This window comes from Pan troglodytes, chromosome 12 (genome assembly GCF_028858775.2).
Source record: "Pan troglodytes isolate AG18354 chromosome 12, NHGRI_mPanTro3-v2.0_pri, whole genome shotgun sequence".
NCBI classification, from domain to species: domain Eukaryota; kingdom Metazoa; phylum Chordata; class Mammalia; order Primates; family Hominidae; genus Pan; species Pan troglodytes.
Window position 1 is genome coordinate 15,723,355 of NC_072410.2, and position 18,723 is coordinate 15,742,077.

General features: G+C 36.0%; 1 protein-coding gene across 8 annotated transcripts in view; it reads left to right on the plus strand.

The window, feature by feature from the left end:
* GCC2 (GRIP and coiled-coil domain containing 2) overlaps positions 1-18,723 on the plus strand; it is a 62,244-nt gene that overhangs the window by 26,290 nt on the left and 17,231 nt on the right. For all 8 annotated transcript variants that reach the window (XR_008546494.2, XM_054678719.2, XM_024354505.3 and 5 more), the window contains 12 exons: positions 540-612; positions 3,240-3,340; positions 3,457-3,555; positions 9,393-9,512; positions 9,973-10,137; positions 10,748-10,852; positions 11,831-11,993; positions 12,454-12,554; positions 12,649-12,726; positions 13,329-13,466; positions 14,513-14,631; positions 16,645-16,821. Coding sequence is in view for 7 of the 8 variants with exons in the window: in XM_054678719.2 (XP_054534694.1) it covers positions 540-612; positions 3,240-3,340; positions 3,457-3,555; positions 9,393-9,512; positions 9,973-10,137; positions 10,748-10,852; positions 11,831-11,993; positions 12,454-12,554; positions 12,649-12,726; positions 13,329-13,466; positions 14,513-14,631; positions 16,645-16,821 (1,439 nt within the window). In the remaining variant the exon portion in view is untranslated. The remainder of the gene's footprint in view (positions 1-539; positions 613-3,239; positions 3,341-3,456; positions 3,556-9,392; positions 9,513-9,972; positions 10,138-10,747; positions 10,853-11,830; positions 11,994-12,453; positions 12,555-12,648; positions 12,727-13,328; positions 13,467-14,512; positions 14,632-16,644; positions 16,822-18,723) is intronic.

Sequence of the window (18,723 nt, forward strand, 5' to 3'; positions counted from 1 at the left end):
TATTACATTTATTTTTGGGGAGTTTTAGATACTTTTAAAATCTTGAGTTTATAGAAGATTAAATGATTAGGGGTTTAAATGTCTTGATCAGAAGTTTATTAGTCACTAGCAAAACAACTAAACATGAAAAAACTTGAGTTTCATTCTCGTGTGATATGCTTAGTTATTTTTTGTAAAGAGCACTTTTAAGTAAGAGCTGTGGTGGTATTGCTAAAATTTTAGGGTTTTCTTTAAAAATTAAAGATTAAAAATCATTTAATCTTTTCCTTATTACACATGTATTTAATGTATCAGGTTGTTTATCTTGGCCTTGGTTACTACTTTTTTTTTTTTAATAGTAAATGCCATATGCATAGTAAGGTCAGTATTAATTTTCTGGTCTAACAAGGGAAAATCTGTTGACCAAATTGGTTTCTGTAGGAATTCTCTTTGATAGTGATTTTCTTATGCTTAACATGATGGCCAGTTCATTATGGAAAATGAATTCTGATTCTGGTTTTTGTTTTGTTTTGTGTTTTTTTTTCCCCTGTAAAATCTAGGATTCCTTAGCGAAATCACCTTCTGTAAAAAATGATCCTCTGTCTTCAGTAAAAGAGTTGGAAGAAAAAATAGGTAACTATGCTTTTGCAGATGTTGTCACAATTAATTAGACAGATTCTTGTTAGTGTTAGAATAGATTGGGAAATATAGTAGCCAAATAATGAGTTGTTAAAAACACAGTTCGTAGCTGTCTTTTCCTCGAGCTCACATTCTTGCCCCTCTAACACCTGTTTGCCTTCTCTTTCAAAAGTGTTACTTTCTATTGTTTAACCCAAGCAAGATTGGTGTGATTTATAAATGGCTTCCTGATTTATTTTGGGTTTTTCATTCATTTAGCAAATTTTATTTAAATGCCCAACTATTCTAGACCCTGGTGATAGAAAAGTGGTTGAGGTACAGACCATGTGCTCAAAGATCTCACTGTTGTTTGAGGTGTGGACAAGATACAGTACTAACAGCATAGGAACTTAACACTGTTTTGAGTTTAAAAAAAAAAAAAAAAAAAGCAGCGTAGAATAGGGTTTTCAGCCAAGTCTTGAAGAATGAGAAATTTTACACAGGAAGAAAGGTATTCTAGGAAGAAGGAAGAGCAGGTGCTTGTAGGTTGATATATAGTACTAGGAAGTTCCTGGAGAGGTAGGAGCCTGATCATAAACACACTAGTATGATTGATATGCAGAGGAGTTAGGACTTTATCTTATCCATTTATTCCTCACAGTAACATTATAGGATAGCTCTTTTATTCCCATATAAGAATCAGGAAATGAAGACTTAGAAGTATGTAATGTGCCAATGATCCCTGAATTTAGTGCCCTATTAGATTAGGGTAAGGGAAGTTGAAGAGTTTAGAATGACTCCCAGTTGTCTATAATGGGTGATTGGGGCAGATTGGGATGTTCAGTTTTAGAAGTAAGTTTAAATACCAGTCCAAGTAAAGATGTTAGAATGCTATGCAAATCTGGAGTTAAGGGGAGAGAGCTAAGCTAGAGATAAAATACTTGTAGTTAAAGAGTGGTCATTAAAAGCCAGGAGAGGCCGAGTGCGGTGGCTCACGCCTGTAATCCCAGCACTTTGGGAGGCCTAAGCGGACGGATCATGAGGTCAGGAGATTGAGACCATCCTGGCTAACACGGTGAAACCCCGTCTCTACTAAAAATCAAAAAAAAAAAATTAGCCGGGCGTTGTGGCGGGCGCTTGTAGTCACAGCTACTCGGGAGGCTGAGGCAGGAATATGGCATGAACCCGGGAGGCAGAGCTTGCAGTGAGCCGAGATCATGCCACTGCACTCCAGCCTGGGCGACAGAACGAGACTCCGTCTCAAAAAAATAAATAAATAAAGCCGGGAGATTCAAATTACCAAGGGAGGATAGCCAAAAGATGGAGACCAGAGACATTTTTCCATTCATGTAAACATAGAGAAGATAGAAACAACACAGGAAATTGAGAAGGAACAGCTAGTAAGGTAGGAAAACCTGGAACATAAAATGTCTTGAAAGCTAAGGCAAGTGACATGGAAGTGAAAGAAGTGCTTCAAGAGGGAAAAAGCCACTGCTAGTGCTGCTGATGTATCAAATAAGATGAGTACTGAGACCTGACCACTGCGTTAAGCAACATAGAGGTCAGTGTCCATGACATGCTGGAACCAGAGCTTGATTGCAGTTGGTTCTAGAAAAAAATGGGGGAGGCAGTGTTTGAGAGCATATATAGACAACTCTTTTCAAGGGATTTGCTATAGGGAGAAAAAAAGCGATGGGACAAAACCAGAGGGACCGGGTGGTTTTTTTTTTTTATTTTAGAGGGGCAGTGTGGTTTAATTTTTTATTTTATGGGAAGAGTAACAGCATGTTTAAGATGTTCACCTGTCCCCTACCCTCTTTAACTGCTTTCACTATTTGTTCCTGGCCTTAATTTCGTGATGATAATTTTTCTTGTTGCATGTTTATAAAATATTAGGGAAAAATCGACTAGAAAGGGGAAAATTATTGCTGCAGAAGAAGGAGGGAGAATTGTTGCTCTGATGCTTGAGTAGGTAATGAGACGCAGGATGAAATGCAGATGTGGAACAATTGGCCTTTGCTCCGCACACAGACACTTCACTATGGCAGCGAGAGGGAAGGCACCGGTGCAAGCAAATTAATAGGCCAGGACAGAAATTCAGATCATAACTGAATTTTTAGAAACAAATACCAAGAAGTCCTGAACTCAGGAGTTCAAGCTAAAGAAGTTAACAGAGAGATCAATATTGGATAGGTAAAACATATTACAGGTTTAGTTGTGAAAATCAGACCCAGCAGCCAAGAGGAGGAGTGCACTTATGGAGCATAAATGTTGATCTGCATCTGATATCTCTGATACTTGATCCTAATTTGCACACTATCACCTAAAGTCCTAGCATACCTGCATTTCCAGGAAATCTAATGAGAAAGAAGTTCTGAAAGCCTCTAATTCCTAGAAACATGAAACGGCTAGAAAAAAGTAGACTATTTTGGAGGATTAAAGACAATGGAAACTTTTTACATTGTTTGTCTCACATAATGAATAAAATTCCACTTTAAAAAATGATATTACTGTTTTTACTGCTTATTTTAATATCAAATTACCAATTTTGTGCTCCCAAATAATCTAGGGCTAAAATAAGCAAGTAATTTGAATTTTTTCCTTTTGAGTTCGTATGTAATCCATTTATTTTCTATTTTTAGAAAATCTGGAAAAAGAATGCAAAGAAAAGGAGGAGAAAATAAATAAGATAAAATTAGTTGCCGTAAAGGCAAAGAAAGAACTAGATTCCAGCAGAAAAGAGGTGAGCTGACTTTAAAAATGTAAGATTCAGGAATCTTACATTTTTAAAAATCAAGAGTTTTTCTATCCATTAAAAAAAAACAAAAACCTCTTTAATTTTACTTGTGTTTAAAACAGACCCAGACTGTGAAGGAAAAACTTGAATCTCTTCGATCAGAAAAGGACCAGTTATCTGCTTCCATGAGAGATCTCATTCAAGGAGCAGAAAGCTATAAGGTAAAAAATAGTCATTTTAATAACAAGTTATAAAAGTTGTAATAATAACTTCTAAGTTAAGAAATGTAGTGGAAATGTAAAACTATTGTCAACAAAACAATCACCTTGTATTTTTTAGTAAATCTTTATTCTGTTTTGGGGTGCAATGTAATAGAATCCTAATATCAAGATTTTAAAGTGGTTAAGCTTTAAATACCGGCTTGCTTTTTTTTTTTTTTTTTTGATGAAGTTTCTCTCTGTCGCCCAGGCTGGAGTGCAGTGGCTCAATCTTGGCTCACTGCACCCTCTGCCCCCAGGTTCCAGCAATTCTCCTGCCACAGGCTCCCGAGTAGCTGGGACTACAGGTGCGCGCCACCATGCCCGGCTAGTTTTTGTGTTTTTAGTAGAGACGGGGTTTCACCATGCTGGCCAGGCTGGTCTTGAACTCCTGACCTCGTGATCCACCTACCTCGGCCTCCCAAAGTGCTAGGATTACAGGCATGCGCCACCACACCTGGCCTAAATAGTGCCTTTAAATTGTTGTTTATAAAAGTAAAATTTTGTTTTGGGATTTCCTAATAAAATCAGTAACAAAAAGATAACCTATTCCTACTGTGATTATTTAATATTGTTCTGGCCAAGTGAATAAACCTGAAGCTTAAACAAGGTGAAGCATTGTTATTTGGAGGCAATATGCTTGTTTACCTTAGTAACATGAAAATGTATTATTAAAAAGATAAGAATTAAAAATTAAAGTATGTTTACCTTAGTAACATGAAAATGTATTATTAAAAAGATAATTAAAAATTAAAGTACAACAAAATCACTGAATGCAAGATAAACATCACTACATTTCTTCAGGTATTCGTTCAGCAAATGTTATGTGGCAGACTGACTTCTGAGTTCTGGGGCAGGTTGGAGGTCAACCAAATAGACTTGAGTTCCTATCCTCTTAGGACTTAAAAAAATCCCAATGGCAATAACAGGCAAACATACAAAAATAGAAGATACATACTGTGTAGAAAAGTAAGGTGGGTAGGGAGAAGAGAGTGAGTGGTAATCAGGCGGGATTTGATGAAAAAAAATATCCCACAGCAGCCATAAAATCCAATCTTAGGAAGCACTTAAATGAGAAGTTTTGGCACTTAATGAAGAAAACTGCAAAACTTATATAGGATGACTATTATTTGAACTATCAGTTCTGAGATTGGTTTATAAATTCTAAGAGAAATTCATTGAAAATTGTAGATTTTTTTTGGCTGGATCTTGACAGAATTCTAAGTTTTAAGTAAAAACTAGCAAGAGTAGCTAAATTTTTTTTTAAATGAAAAGAAAAAAGTGACATCCTACTCAAAGAGACACTGAAACTTATCACAGAGTTACAGTAATGTGGTAGAATTCTGATGCAAGAATGGTACAGATTAATGTAGCAGAAGAGATAGATACTTCTGCATAACAACAAACAGGTGCCAGGCTCTCTTCTAAGCACTTTACATATCTCAATACACTTAATTCTCAAAACAACCCCCAAGTATATTAGCATCAACACTTTACAAGTGAGGACTCTGAGGCATAAATAGATGAAGGAACTCAAAGTCACAGACTCCGATTTCTTAAGAGACCTCAGGGTCACAGAACAAGTAACAGAGCAGAGCTGAAATTTTAATTCAGGGAGTCTCGTTCCAGATCTATTGTTTCACCAACTAAGCTATACCATCTCAGTAAAGTTTGAAACAGAAACCAATGAAGAAAGAAATTCCTTCTAAGGAATTAGGTTTTTATTTCACTCCACATACCAAAATTTATTCTGGATGGATTAAAAAATTTTGTGAAAAATATTTTTTAAAAACCTAGAATGAAATACTTGATCCTTTAACTGACTTCTGCATACAAAAGACTTTTTCAAACGTTAGATACTAAATTTCGACCAGGTGCAGTTGCTCACGCCTGTAATTCTAGCACTTTGGGAGGCCAAGGTGGGTGAGTCACTTGAGGCCAGGAGTTTGAGATCAGCCTGGCCAACACAGCGAAACCCTGTCTCTACAAAATATACAAAATTTAGCTGGGCATGGTGGCACACACCTGTAGTCCTAGCTACTCTAATGGCCGAGGCACGAGAATCACTTGAACCTGGAAGGTGGCAGTTGCAGTGAGCGGAGATTGTACCACTGCACCCCTACCTAAAGTATTTTAACAAATTACAAAGGAAAAGATTGATAGATTTAACTATTTGAAATTGATATGCCTGGTCTACCTCTGGAAGAAATTAATAGATTATAGAGTCTCTTAAAATGTAAAGAAGCAAGTTCCTTGTGTAACTTGCTCTTATGAAGAAGCCCATATATAAATTTTAAATGGGTTTTTAATGGATTTGTAAGATCTTTATATATAAACATACTAATTCTTTGTCATGTATAAATTTAAATTTTCAAATTTCATTACCATATTTTCATATGTAATATAAACTTACGTATAAAAATGTGACAGGATTTAAGGTAGAACCAGAGGTGCTGAAATGTTTAAGAATGTTGATCGCTTTTAAAAACACATGTACCTACGCTCTATTAGGTTCTTCAGGATGCATCATTTAAAGATACTGAGTAATTTTTGGAGCTTGTTAATTTGGCTAGTTTTTTCAGTGTTCATATCACTTGTAATAACTTGTATCAGTTTATTAAAAGATCTGAACACACAGGAGTCCTAGAGGGACAATAATTTGTAATTATTCAGATGTTTAGAAGTGTCTACCCTACATAAGGAAAGTAGACTCTTGTATGCATGGCATTCATTTTTGTTCCAAGACTCCCCTTAGGAATAATACTTGATTAAAATCAGAATTTCCCAAAGGGAGCCATTATTTATTATGCCTTGGCATAGCAATTCAGTTTTTACAGCTATTGACAGCAGTTGGAACCAGAATGAGTAAAAATGAAGAAGGCCAGATAGAGACTAAGAGGATAAATATCTCTGATTTCTAGAGGAGCCTACCCAAATACTAAACAAGCACAGGATCTTCTTTCTATGGAAAAGAAAAGACCCTAGTGATACCTCAACCCTGTATGCATGTGTGCCAAGAAGTAGCAGACTCAGATAAATAAACATAGAAAAACATACTTTGGGAGGCCGTGGCTTGAGGATTGCCTGAGGTCAGGAGTTGGAGACCAGTCTGGCCACATGGTGAAACCCCATCTCTAATAAAAAATACAAAAAAATTAGCTGGACATGGTGGCTGAGGTAGAATTGCTTGAACCAGGGAGGTGGAGGCTGCAGTGAGCTGAGATCACGCCACTGCACTCCAGACTAGCGACAGAGCGAGACAACGTCTCAAAAAAAATAAAAAATAAGCCAGATTCTAGATTCCCAAGTCTTGTCTTCTGCCACTGAAATCACTAAATGGACAGACTATGAAATCAAAATTCAGATTGTAACAGTCAGCCACCAGTTGAGTCAAATAATTGACCATGTGTAAATGAGAATTAGAAACAAAAGTGCGTTAGTCAAGGATCCGATCTGGGAAGCAAGAGCCAGGCATGGTGGCTCACACCTGTTATCCTAGCACTTTGGGAGACCTAGGCAGGCAGATTGCCTGAGCTCAGGAGTTTGAGACCAGCCTGGGCTACATGGTGAAACCCTGTCTCTACTAAAACTGCAAATATTAGTTGGCTGTAGTGGCACACACCTATAGTCCCAGCTACTTGGGAGGCTGAGGGAGGAGAATCGCTTGAACCCAGGAGACAGAGGTTACAGTGAGCTGAGGTTGCGCCACTGCACTCCAGCCTGGGTGACAGAGCAAGACCCCGTCTCAAAAAAAAGATTTCGCAAGCACGATCCAAAAGAGCATAAATGCCACACAAGACCCAGCAGAGGCCGGGCTCAGTGGCTCATGCCTGTAATTCCAACACTTTGGGAAGCTTGAGGCATGCGGATCATCTGAGGTCAATTTAAGACCAGCCTGGCCAACATGGTGAAACCCCATCTCTACTAAAAATACAAAAATTAGCCAGGTGTGGTGGCACATGCCTGTAATCCCAACTACCCCGGAGGCTGAGGCAGGAGAATCATTGGAACTCGGGAGGCGAAGGCTGCGGTGAGCCAAGGTCGCGCCACTGCACTCCAGCCTGGCGACAGAGCGAGACTCCATCTCAAAAAAAAAAACAAAAAACAAAAAAAAAATGAAAAACCCCACCAGAGAAGCCTGCAGAGGTGAGCCAAGGACACAAGAGGTCCAGGTCCACAGGCAGGCACTGCCAGGCTTCACAGTCCTCTTGGTTAATGTTGTTTCTCTGTTATGCATAATATCTCAGTGGAACTTCCAAATATAAACTTTGCAAGAAAACATGAACAATGTGCTAGCAATAAAACCATAATTAGATACCACCTCACATCAGTCAGGATGGCTACTATTAAAAAGTCAAAAAAATAACAGGTGCTGGTAAGGTTGCAGAGAAAAAGGAACACTTACACTTTTGGTGGGAGTGTAAATTAGTTCAGCCATTGTGGAAAACAGATTCCTCAAAGACCTAAAAACAGAAATACCATTTGACCCAGCAATCCCATTACTGGGTATATACCCAAAGGAATGTGAGTCATTGTGTCATAAAGACACATGTACATGTATGTTCTCTGCAGCACTATTCATGATAGCAAAGACGTGGAATCAATCGAAAGGCCTGTCAGTGGTAGACTGGATAAAGAAAATTGGTATATATACACCATGGAATACTACACAGCCATAAAAAAAAATATGAGATTATGTCCTTTGCAGGGACATGTATGAAGCTGGAAGCCACTATCCTTAGCAAACTAATGGAGGAACGGAAAACTAAATACCACATGTTCTCACTTATAAGTGGGAGCTAAATGATGAGAACACATGGACACATACAGAGGAACAGCAGACACTGGGGCCTAACAGAAGGTGGAGGGGTAGGAGGAGGGAGAGGATCAGGAAAAATAACTAATGGGTACTAGGCTTAATACTTGGATGGTGAAATAATCTGTACAACAAACCCCTGTGACACAAGTTTGCCTACATAACAAACCTGCACATGGACCCCTGAACTTAAAAGTTAAAAAATTTTTTTAAAAACACCATTTTGCTAGTAATTTTGCAGGCACATTTATGGGAAGAATAGAAGTTTTCCAGAAACAAAGGCAAAAACAGGATTTATAAGGAAAGAGAGAGAAAAACATAAAGAACTACATGCAGTCTCGAAACTGAATCTCATTTACATATTTTGGTGGATAACCTAATTAGCTTGTGTGTGGCAAAAAAGTCTGATCATTCTGTCCTTCAGTAGGCCAACTAGGAATATCAAAGAAAATTCAGTTGTCTTTGGATTCTTCAGGAAATATTGAAAGTGTCACTGCAGAGTGTGAGAGACTAAATCTATGAATGTCTTCCAGTGTTCTTTCATTAGCACCTTTACCTTATATTAGGTCAGGCCTGGAATATTTCTCTCATTAGAATTCTTCAGGTGGAGTTAGGTATCCAGGTTAAACTTTTTATCCTCTGTCCTTAAATTGTGTTTATTAAACGTTGTATCTATCCTTAAATTGTGTTTACACTTCAGAAGTTCATTTTTGTTAATGAGTAGAATATTTAACCTTGGAGCTATTATATTGTTTATATTTAAAATTTTCTTCTTCTTTCATATATTTCCCCCACTCTCCAATACTAAAAGTTACCCAAAATGTGCTAATTTTATTACCTAATGCCAGTTAGGTATTCTGTTCAACTTGGGTAAATATTTTAAGCATCCAGAATGGACTCATGAATCTTAAGGTGGCTTGATGATGAAGTCTGACCTGTTGAATGCAAAATAATATACCAAAGTTAAATCCTTCTTTTATTGAAGAATCTTTTATTAGAATATGAAAAGCAGTCAGAGCAACTGGATGTGGAAAAAGAACGTGCTAATAATTTTGAGCATCGTATTGAAGACCTTACAAGACAATTAAGAAATTCGACTTTGCAGGTAATTTTTTAATCCAAAAATGAAAACTATAACAGATATATTTTAATCTCAATACTTTTTGCATAAAAAATATAGTCAGAAACAGAATTTATTCCCCCCCCCCTACTTTACCCTCCTTCCCACTTAGGAGAGAAGAATAAGACGAAACAGCTAGCAACTATCTTGCTTATTATTCTAATCTCAGTTCCCCTAGAGGGTTGTTTGTTTGTTTGGGGGTTTGTTTGTTTTTCGTTTCTGCTCTTTGCTCTGCCAGTGCACCTGGTCTCTTATAAGGTTTACCATATTAGTATTTCAATGACAGATTTTAAAACTGATTCTTAATATTATCGTTCTGTAGCATGGACTTGGAAATCTTCATTTGTCACACTATGCCAATATTCTCATTAATGTACCTGTTCATTCTTCCTCTGCTGTATATGTTTTTTGCATGTTTATAGTAATGAATCATTTGTCATTTCAGTGTGAAACAATAAATTCTGATAATGAAGATCTCCTGGCTCGTATTGAGACACTACAGTCTAATGCCAAATTATTAGAAGTACAGATTTTAGAAGTCCAGAGAGCCAAAGCAATGGTAGACAAAGAATTAGAAGCTGAAAAACTTCAGAAAGAACAGAAGATAAAGGTAAAAACAATCCTATGAGATTGATTCACATATATATGATGCATTTACCAAAATATTATTTAAATGAAGGGAAGACTTACTAAGAGTAGCATTTATGAATACAGCAGAGTTCATTAATTCCTTAATACCAACCATAAATTTGAGAATCCATGCTGTGATTTGGGGTGTATATATTTTAAACATTGAAATATTACCAAACTTTTTGTATTTTAGCGTGTCAGATTTATTTTATTTTATTTTTTTGAGACGGAGTCTCGCTCTGTCACCCAGGCTGGAGTGCAGTGGCACAATCTCAGCTCACCGCAAGCTCCACCTCCTGGGTTCATGCCATTCTCCTGCCTCAGCCTCCCGAGTAGCTGGGATTACAGGCACTCACCACCATGCCCAGCTAATTTTCCGTGTGTGTTTTTAGTGGAGACGGGGTTTCACTGTGTTAGCCAGCATGGTCTCAATCTCCTGACCTTGTGATCCACCCGCCTCGGCCTCCCAAAGTGCTGGGATTACAGGTGTGAGACACCACGCCCGGCCGTCAGATTTATTTTAAAGCCCCTTAAAAATACCTTTTTAATGTTGGTTGGGTGGTGTGGGTTGTTTTTATTTTTAATTTCAGGAACATGCCACTACTGTAAATGAACTTGAAGAACTTCAGGTACAACTTCAAAAGGAAAAGAAACAGCTTCAGAAAACCATGCAAGAATTAGAGCTGGTTAAAAAGGTAAAATAAAACACTAGGATCAAAATTGATGTAATATTCACATTGTTCTGTTTTGTTGTTCTGTTTGTTCTGTTCTCTCTGCAATCTCACTCTGTGGCCCAGGCTGGAGTGCAGTGGCATGATCTCGGCTCACTGCAACCTATGCCTCCCGAGTTCAAGCAGTTCTTGTGCCTCAGCCTCCCAAGTAGCCGAGATTCCACGCATGCGTCACCACACCCGGCTAATTTTTTGTATTTTGGGTAGAGATGGAGTTTCACCAATTTGGTTAGGCTCGTCTGGAACTCCTGACCTCAAATGATCCGCCCATCTCAGCCTCCCAAAGTGCTAGGATTACAGGTGTGAGCCACCGCACTCAGCCTGCATTGTTAAACTATTCTATACATGTTGAAAAGGAATATTTTAGAATGTTACTTGTGGTACTAAAATAATGCTTTATAAATTATTTGCTCAAAAAATTGAAAATTTAACTTCTCTAAGTACCAGTCCTTTCAGAAGAATCTAGGCTCCTGAGTTACAAGATTTTGGTTTGACAGTTCATTTTGTATACATGATTGTTGTATGACACATTAAGATTTAATTAATGTCAAAGCTTGAAATTTGTATTATACTTAAAACTTTGGCTGACTTTACTCCCGCAAAGATGAGGCTAAAAAGAAATGTACTGTAAGAGCCACTTGACATATTAGTATTTTATAAATAAGAGCTCTGCAAGCTACAGCTGCTAGTTGTAGTTAGTTATAATGAAATAAAATGAAACTAAGAAAGTTGGGTTAAACTATTAGAAAATATTTTGTGAAATTAAAAAGTAGAAAATATCCAACTCCTCATTTCTTTGTTACAGTGTAAACGATTTCAGTATTACAGAAAAGCACCCATTTATTGCTGTGGCATCATTTTAGCAATTTTACAAATGAAAAAAAAAATTTACAAATGAACTCATCTACTATTGTGTAAATCTTTTACTTATAAAATGTGCAGGATGCCCAACAAACCACATTGATGAATATGGAAATAGCTGATTATGAACGTTTGATGAAAGAACTAAATCAAAAGTTAACTAATAAAAACAACAAGATAGAAGATTTGGAGCAAGAAATAAAAATTCAAAAACAGAAACAAGAAACCCTACAAGAAGAAATAAGTGAGTTAAAGAAAATTCACCTTACTTTTTAATTATTTCATCATAACAACTTGATTTGGTGGGGGGCATTACTTGTTTATTTCACCAGTCTTTCACTGTCAGTCAGGTGTTTAACACGGTGATAAATGTTACTGGGGACCCAGAATGGGTGTAAAACTGTTTGCCATTAAGATGTTTGTAGTCCACATTTATTCACTTTAACATTTCTTAAGTACCTTGCTGTTTCCTGGTCTGGGTTAACTAAGATTGTCTGTGGGTTGTAATTGTTACAGCCGGGAGTTGGGTACAGTAGAGTTTATGGCACTGTTGTTACTACTGTCACATATGTTTGAAGTATTCCATAATAAAAAGCTAAAACAGGCTTAAAGACAAGCCAATACAAAGAAGACATATTTGTGTATTTAAATTCACTGATAAAAATTGTTAAATCTTTTTCTGCTGAAATTATTTCTTGTGCTAGCTTCATTACAGTCTTCAGTACAACAATATGAAGAAAAAAACACCAAAATCAAGCAATTGCTTGTGAAAACCAAAAAGGAACTGGCAGATTCAAAGCAAGCAGTACGTTAATTTTTCAGTGTCATATTTAGTACTTATTCATAATTTATTTATGAGTAACATTAAAAAAAATCTAACCAAGATTCTCATTCTATAGGAAACTGATCACTTAATACTTCAAGCATCTTTAAAAGGTGAGCTGGAGGCAAGCCAGCAGCAAGTAGAAGTCTATAAAGTAAGGGTTTTACTTTTTAAGATTAAAAAAATGTTTTTTCATGTAGAAGTGAGGTACCATTTAGAGATTTTATTAATTATCCTATAACGATATCTAGAAAGATTCCTCAACATTTTGAGGAAGTTACAACAATAAATCAAGTCTGGCATATAACTGGAGTATATTGTTTAGCTCAAGCTAGATTATTTTCATGTATTTGGAAATTCGTAATATACTATAGAATAGTGCAAAATAAAATAAGCCTGCATCTGAACTTAATGCTATTGCAGTCACAAGGAACAGTTTATAAAATGATTTTATACGTTTGCTATGTTTGTGTATATTTTTATATATATAATGTCTTGAAGTATTTAAACATTGTATGTTAAATATGTAGTCTGGGATTTTCTTTTTTTTGAATTGATGTTGGTTTAAGAAAAGATAACTTAGAAAATGTTCTACTTGTCTCTACTTTTTCAATAATAATACATAAAAATATTTCACTACTTAATTATGCCTTATATGTACTTATGTCTCAAACCTAAAGTTTGTATTTTAAGGAAAACCTCTTTAACTAGTGAAGATAGGATTTGCTAAAGCTAAATTTAAAGATTTACCCCCAGATACAGCTGGCTGAAATAACATCAGAGAGGCACAAAATCCACGAGCACCTGAAAACCTCTGCGGAACAGCACCAGCGTACGCTAAGTGCATACCAGCAGAGAGTGACAGCACTACAGGAAGAGAGCCGTGCTGCCAAGGTGCGTTCTTCAGGGCAGCCACAGCAAGCCACTGGGATTTTATTATCAGCAAGTCATTGGTTTACTCCAGGGCTGTGCTCTGCCTTTTTAGTATTTTCCTGTTAAGAGCACTTACTAGATTAAGACCTGTTCAGTTAATCTGGCTTTAACCCCAATCCCATGCCAACCCTAATCGTTAAGTTGGATCACTTTTTTTGCCAAAAGGAAAAACATGATGTTTTTTCCATTTCAACCTTGTTTTGCAATTTATGTGTCACTTATTTATAAAACTTTTTTTATTAGAAACGTGTTACAGTTCTTAGGGCTAAATGATTATAAAATAACATTTTAATAGCATGGCTGTGGGGGCCTACTTTCTTGTCATCATCCAAAACAGAGACAGTGCAGTGGTTGTGTTAGATGGAGGTCTTATTTAAGCAATCATGGCAACACTGTTGTGGGAGTTTACAGATCACTTCAAGAAAGTGGAAGACCTAGAACTTAACACTTAACCACCCTGTTTTGAAAACTGAAGTTCAAATAACTTAATTTCTGAGTTAATTTTTCTCAAATTTATAAAAAGAGGGGATATCATAAGAAAATGTTTATAAAGTTCCAAAAGCACATAGTGTCACTATAAAATGTATGGTTAGTAAATTAATCTACCAGGGTAGAAGACATGGTAGAAACGGATCTCTTATCAGAAAATATGTATTATTGAGAGGCCTTTAAAAAGTGTAAGGCCTCCCAACATGAAGACCTGATAAATGTTGGAGGCAATGGATATTCTAATTACCCTGATTTGCTTATTAGACATTGTATGCATCCATCAAAATACCACATGCACCCCATAAATGTGTACAATTATGTATCAATTAAAAAAAATTTTTTAAGTGTAAAGCCAACAGAAGTATGCTTTTTAGCAAGGTTAATCAAGAAACCAAAAAGAATGTCAGCCATTTTTCTCATTTTCAAAAACAGGTTTTTATCTCAATTTGTTAATCTCTGAAAGAAAATAGAAGGACCCTGTTAAAATAGAAAACGTTTCTCTCTTTTAAATGTTATAGGCAGAACAAGCTACTATAACCTCTGAATTTGAGAGCTACAAAGTCCGAGTTCATAATGTTCTAAAACAGAAAAATAAATCTATGTCTCAGACTGAAACTGAGGGCGCTAAACAAGAAAGGTAAAGTCTAAATTAAATATGCAGAGTTTTCCTCCCACAATGCAGGTTCTTCACCAAGTAGATTGAAAATCCTATTATGATTTTTTTTTTTTTTTTTTTTTTTTTTTGAGACAGACTTTCGGTCTTGTTGCCCAGGCTGGAGTGCAGTGGTGCAATCTCAGCTCACTGCCACTTCGCTTCCCGGGTTCAAGCGATTCTCCTGCTTCAACCTCCTGAGTAGCTGGGATTACAGGCGTGTACCATCATACCCAGCTAATTTTTGTATTTTTTATTAGAGACAGGGTTTCACCATGTTGGCCAGGCCGGTCTCAAACTCCTGACCTCAGATGATCCACCCGCCTCAGCCTCTCAGAGTGCTGGAATTATAGACGTGAGCCACAGCACCCGGCCTAAAATTCTATTATGATTTTTAACTGTGAAATTATGTATATTGTTACCAAAGAGAACGGAATTTCTTGGCTTCACTGTGTCTGCAGACAGTAACAGGGAAACTTCATTACAAAGAACACTGTTGCAACCTCTAAAATTAGATGTTAAAGTGCACAGTGAAGCCAGGATATGAGATAATAGGCTAACAGTTCAATCTTAATAAGATCTTTTCGTGGTAGAAATAAGAGGCATTAAAATTACATTATGATTTGTTTTTCCAATTTTGAAAATTTAGAAGTAAAAATTAAAATGCTAAGTACACTTATTTGCCATTTAGTTAAACAGAAGTTGCTTTAAAATGTTTCACTTATTTCAAAAATTTTAAATTTAGTACTGAATTTTGGTCTAGAATTAAACTTTTCTTATTTATGACCATTTCAGTTCTATTTGAATGGTATATTGTTTATGCTGCTTTAAAACTAGCATACAGATCCTGTTTGTACTGGGAGTAAGAGAGAGAGAGGGCATTCCATGGCATCTGTGTTGAGTGGTTCAGTATTCAAAGCAGTTTTACATCTGGCTCTTACTGTTCTAAACAAGACTAATTATTCTGAAATTTGTGTATGTTTATGTTTCTGTTACTTTCATTTAGGAATCTATTAAATATAGAGACTGTAGATTGAAACATGGTAGTTTCTTTCCAGTAGCTCATTATATAAAGGGGAAATTAGATACTGATACATTTCATAAATATAAATGTTACCATTTTCAAGAGCCATTTTTGACCATGCCTAAATTTTGAGTTCACATTACATGAAGGTAAATGTTTTGTGTTCCTTCTACTTTCTTATAAATACATTTTTTAAAAAAAGAAACTAATAGTGTATTGTACTCATTGTGGCAGAATCAGGATTTTAACTATCTCCACCTAGTGTTTTTTCCAAGTCTAAAAAGACCTGCTCTTCTTCAGGGATTATCTTTCACTGTAACTTGGTCTGACATACCATTCTTATAACAACAATTTAAGAACTGTGTGAGTGCGCCGGGCATGGCGGTTCACACCTGTAATCCCAGCACTTTGGGAGTCCAAGGCTGGCGGATCACCTGAGGTCAGGAGTTCAAGACCAACCTGACCAACATGGTGAAACGCTGTCTCTACTAAAAATAAAAAATTAGCTGAGCGTGGTGGTGGGTGCCTGTAGTCTTAGCTACTTGGGAGGCTGAGGCAGGAGGATCACTTGAACCTGGGAGGCGGAAGCTGCAGTGAGCCAAGATTGAGCCACTGCACTCCAGCCTGGGCAACAGAGCCAGACTCCATCTCAAAAAAAAAAAAATAGTGTGAGGTTTTTTCTTTAACTGACATAGTCCTGTAACATAAATAGGCTATTTTGATGCCCCTTTTTGAATATGAAATTCTAAATTTTAGAGAAATTTTTTGTAAATCTGTAGTGCCTAAGATTTTAAATCTGGCTATAATATCTTTTGTATTATATTTAATCCTAGTCTTGAATTCTTCTATTATATTTCGTTTAGAATCATCCAAGAGTATGGCATTGAAAGGTTAAATGGTTAAACTATATTTAAAACCACAAAATCAAATTCACCTTTTTCAAAAAATTTTAAAACTGTGTATTTCTGTTTTAGGGAACATCTGGAAATGCTGATTGACCAGCTAAAAATCAAATTACAAGATAGCCAAAATAACTTACAGATTAATGTATCTGAACTTCAAACATTGCAGTCTGAACATGATACACTGCTAGAAAGGCACAACAAGATGCTGCAGGAAACTGTGTCCAAAGAGGCAGAACTCCGGGAAAAGTAAGACTGTTAGCAGCACTAACGCTGTACCAGACAGCAATGTATTTCTCTGTTGAAACTTCTAATATGTTGATCCTTGAGATAAATGCAGATTAGAAAATAAAAAATAGACATTTCTAAAGGCTTGGAAACTTTGCTTTATCTACCTTAGAGCTTCGCCTTTTACATTGCTTTTGTATTTTGCATTTTTAAGAACAATTAATGTCTATCTGCTCATCCAGTATTCTGTGTCTCCTACAGCCTTCTTGGCTAGGATGTTTCTCTAAAAAAACAAACAAAAACATACTACTTTCCAACCCAAGTATCAAATCATAAGCATTTTTTTTTCTAGAAGAAAACACCCAAATAGTTGCTAACTGAAAAAGAATATGCAACTTATCTTTGCAATTCTGTCTTCAATTTGTCATATTTTGTTCACTGTAATACTTTAAATAGACATTAGAAGTATTGGCAAAATAAATAGATTATTGTGAACAAGAAGTTTTCAACTCCTGTGATAAAGAAATTGGGTAGTAGGAGTATTAGGCTGAGGAAAAGAATTCTTCATTGAGCATCTTTTATCAAGGGTGTTAAGATAATTTTATCACAGATTTGCTTATATAATATATACCTAATCTTATGCTAATCTGAAAAATGAAAGCAGGTTTAGCTTTTTGTGGCTTCTGTCTGTTAACAGTGTAATTTGCATGTTAATCATGTAAACCAAAAGTTTCAGGGAAGATGTACCAGTTTTCTAACTGCCTATCACCAGGGTTTACCATGAGATTATCTTATATATAGTGATGTTTGCTTGATATTCTCCAACACTTATTCTTTTGGAAAGTTATTGCAAATTACATTGCTAACACAAATAAAGTACTGTTGATTCCTCTAAAGTAATTCAGTCTTTCAGTAAGTGTTTTTTGAGCACCTACTATGTGCCAGTCACTTTTCATAGCATTTTGAGGTATCTTTAGGAGTCTTTCCTCTTCTTCAGAAATATTAAAAACTAATGGTATTGTTACTGTCTGTGCCCAAGTATGAAGAAATAGCCTTCTCTTTATGTAGTCTCCACTTTTAAAAAATGTTTTAATATTCATACTTTATCTATAGCAGATTGTGAAAATGGTTCCAGAGGAATGTGATAATTAGGCTAACTAATTAATATCTGTATTACGCAGAGACTACAGTTAATATAAACACCTCTGTAACAACTGAGACAGAACAGTGAACTTCCATCAGCACAATCATTCTGATTCCAGATGGGGGGTTTAAGCGTTTAGCTTTCAAATTGGTAAATTCATAAATATCAGTGATACTGCCTGAGAATAGACACTTTACCCACCTCTAATTTTTATCCTGCTTAGACTATTTTTGTAACCTCTGATGGTTCTTCCTTTGCTTTCTTGGTAGATATTGTTTGCAAAAAATGCTTGCAGAGAAATTTGTATACACTAGTATTTTCTAGATTCATTAATCAGTATGAACTTAGTAATTAAGATTTCTTTTCTGAAACATGGTATTTTATTGCATTTCTCCTTTCAGCCACTAAACCCTGTTTGAAACCTTGTATGGTGCGCATATGTGTAGCAGGTAGAAAAAATATCTTGGAAAAGTACAGACTAAACTGTTAACAACGTTTATCTACCTGTGGAATTGGGATTTTATCCTGCCAGGCATGAGAGTAATTAATAAGGGGCTTTTACTTTTTTCTCTGATGGCTTTTGTATTTTTTATATTTTTATGAGAGAATTCTGTGGATCCCCTGTATAAAAGGAAATTTATTTATTTTTTATTATTTTTTTTTTTTTACCAAAGCCAAACATATAAAACATGAAAACTACAGGTAAACCATTAAAAGTGATGGTTCCCAAATTGTAGGCCCACTGGTTAATTTCAGGCTGAGTACATAAAAATCACATT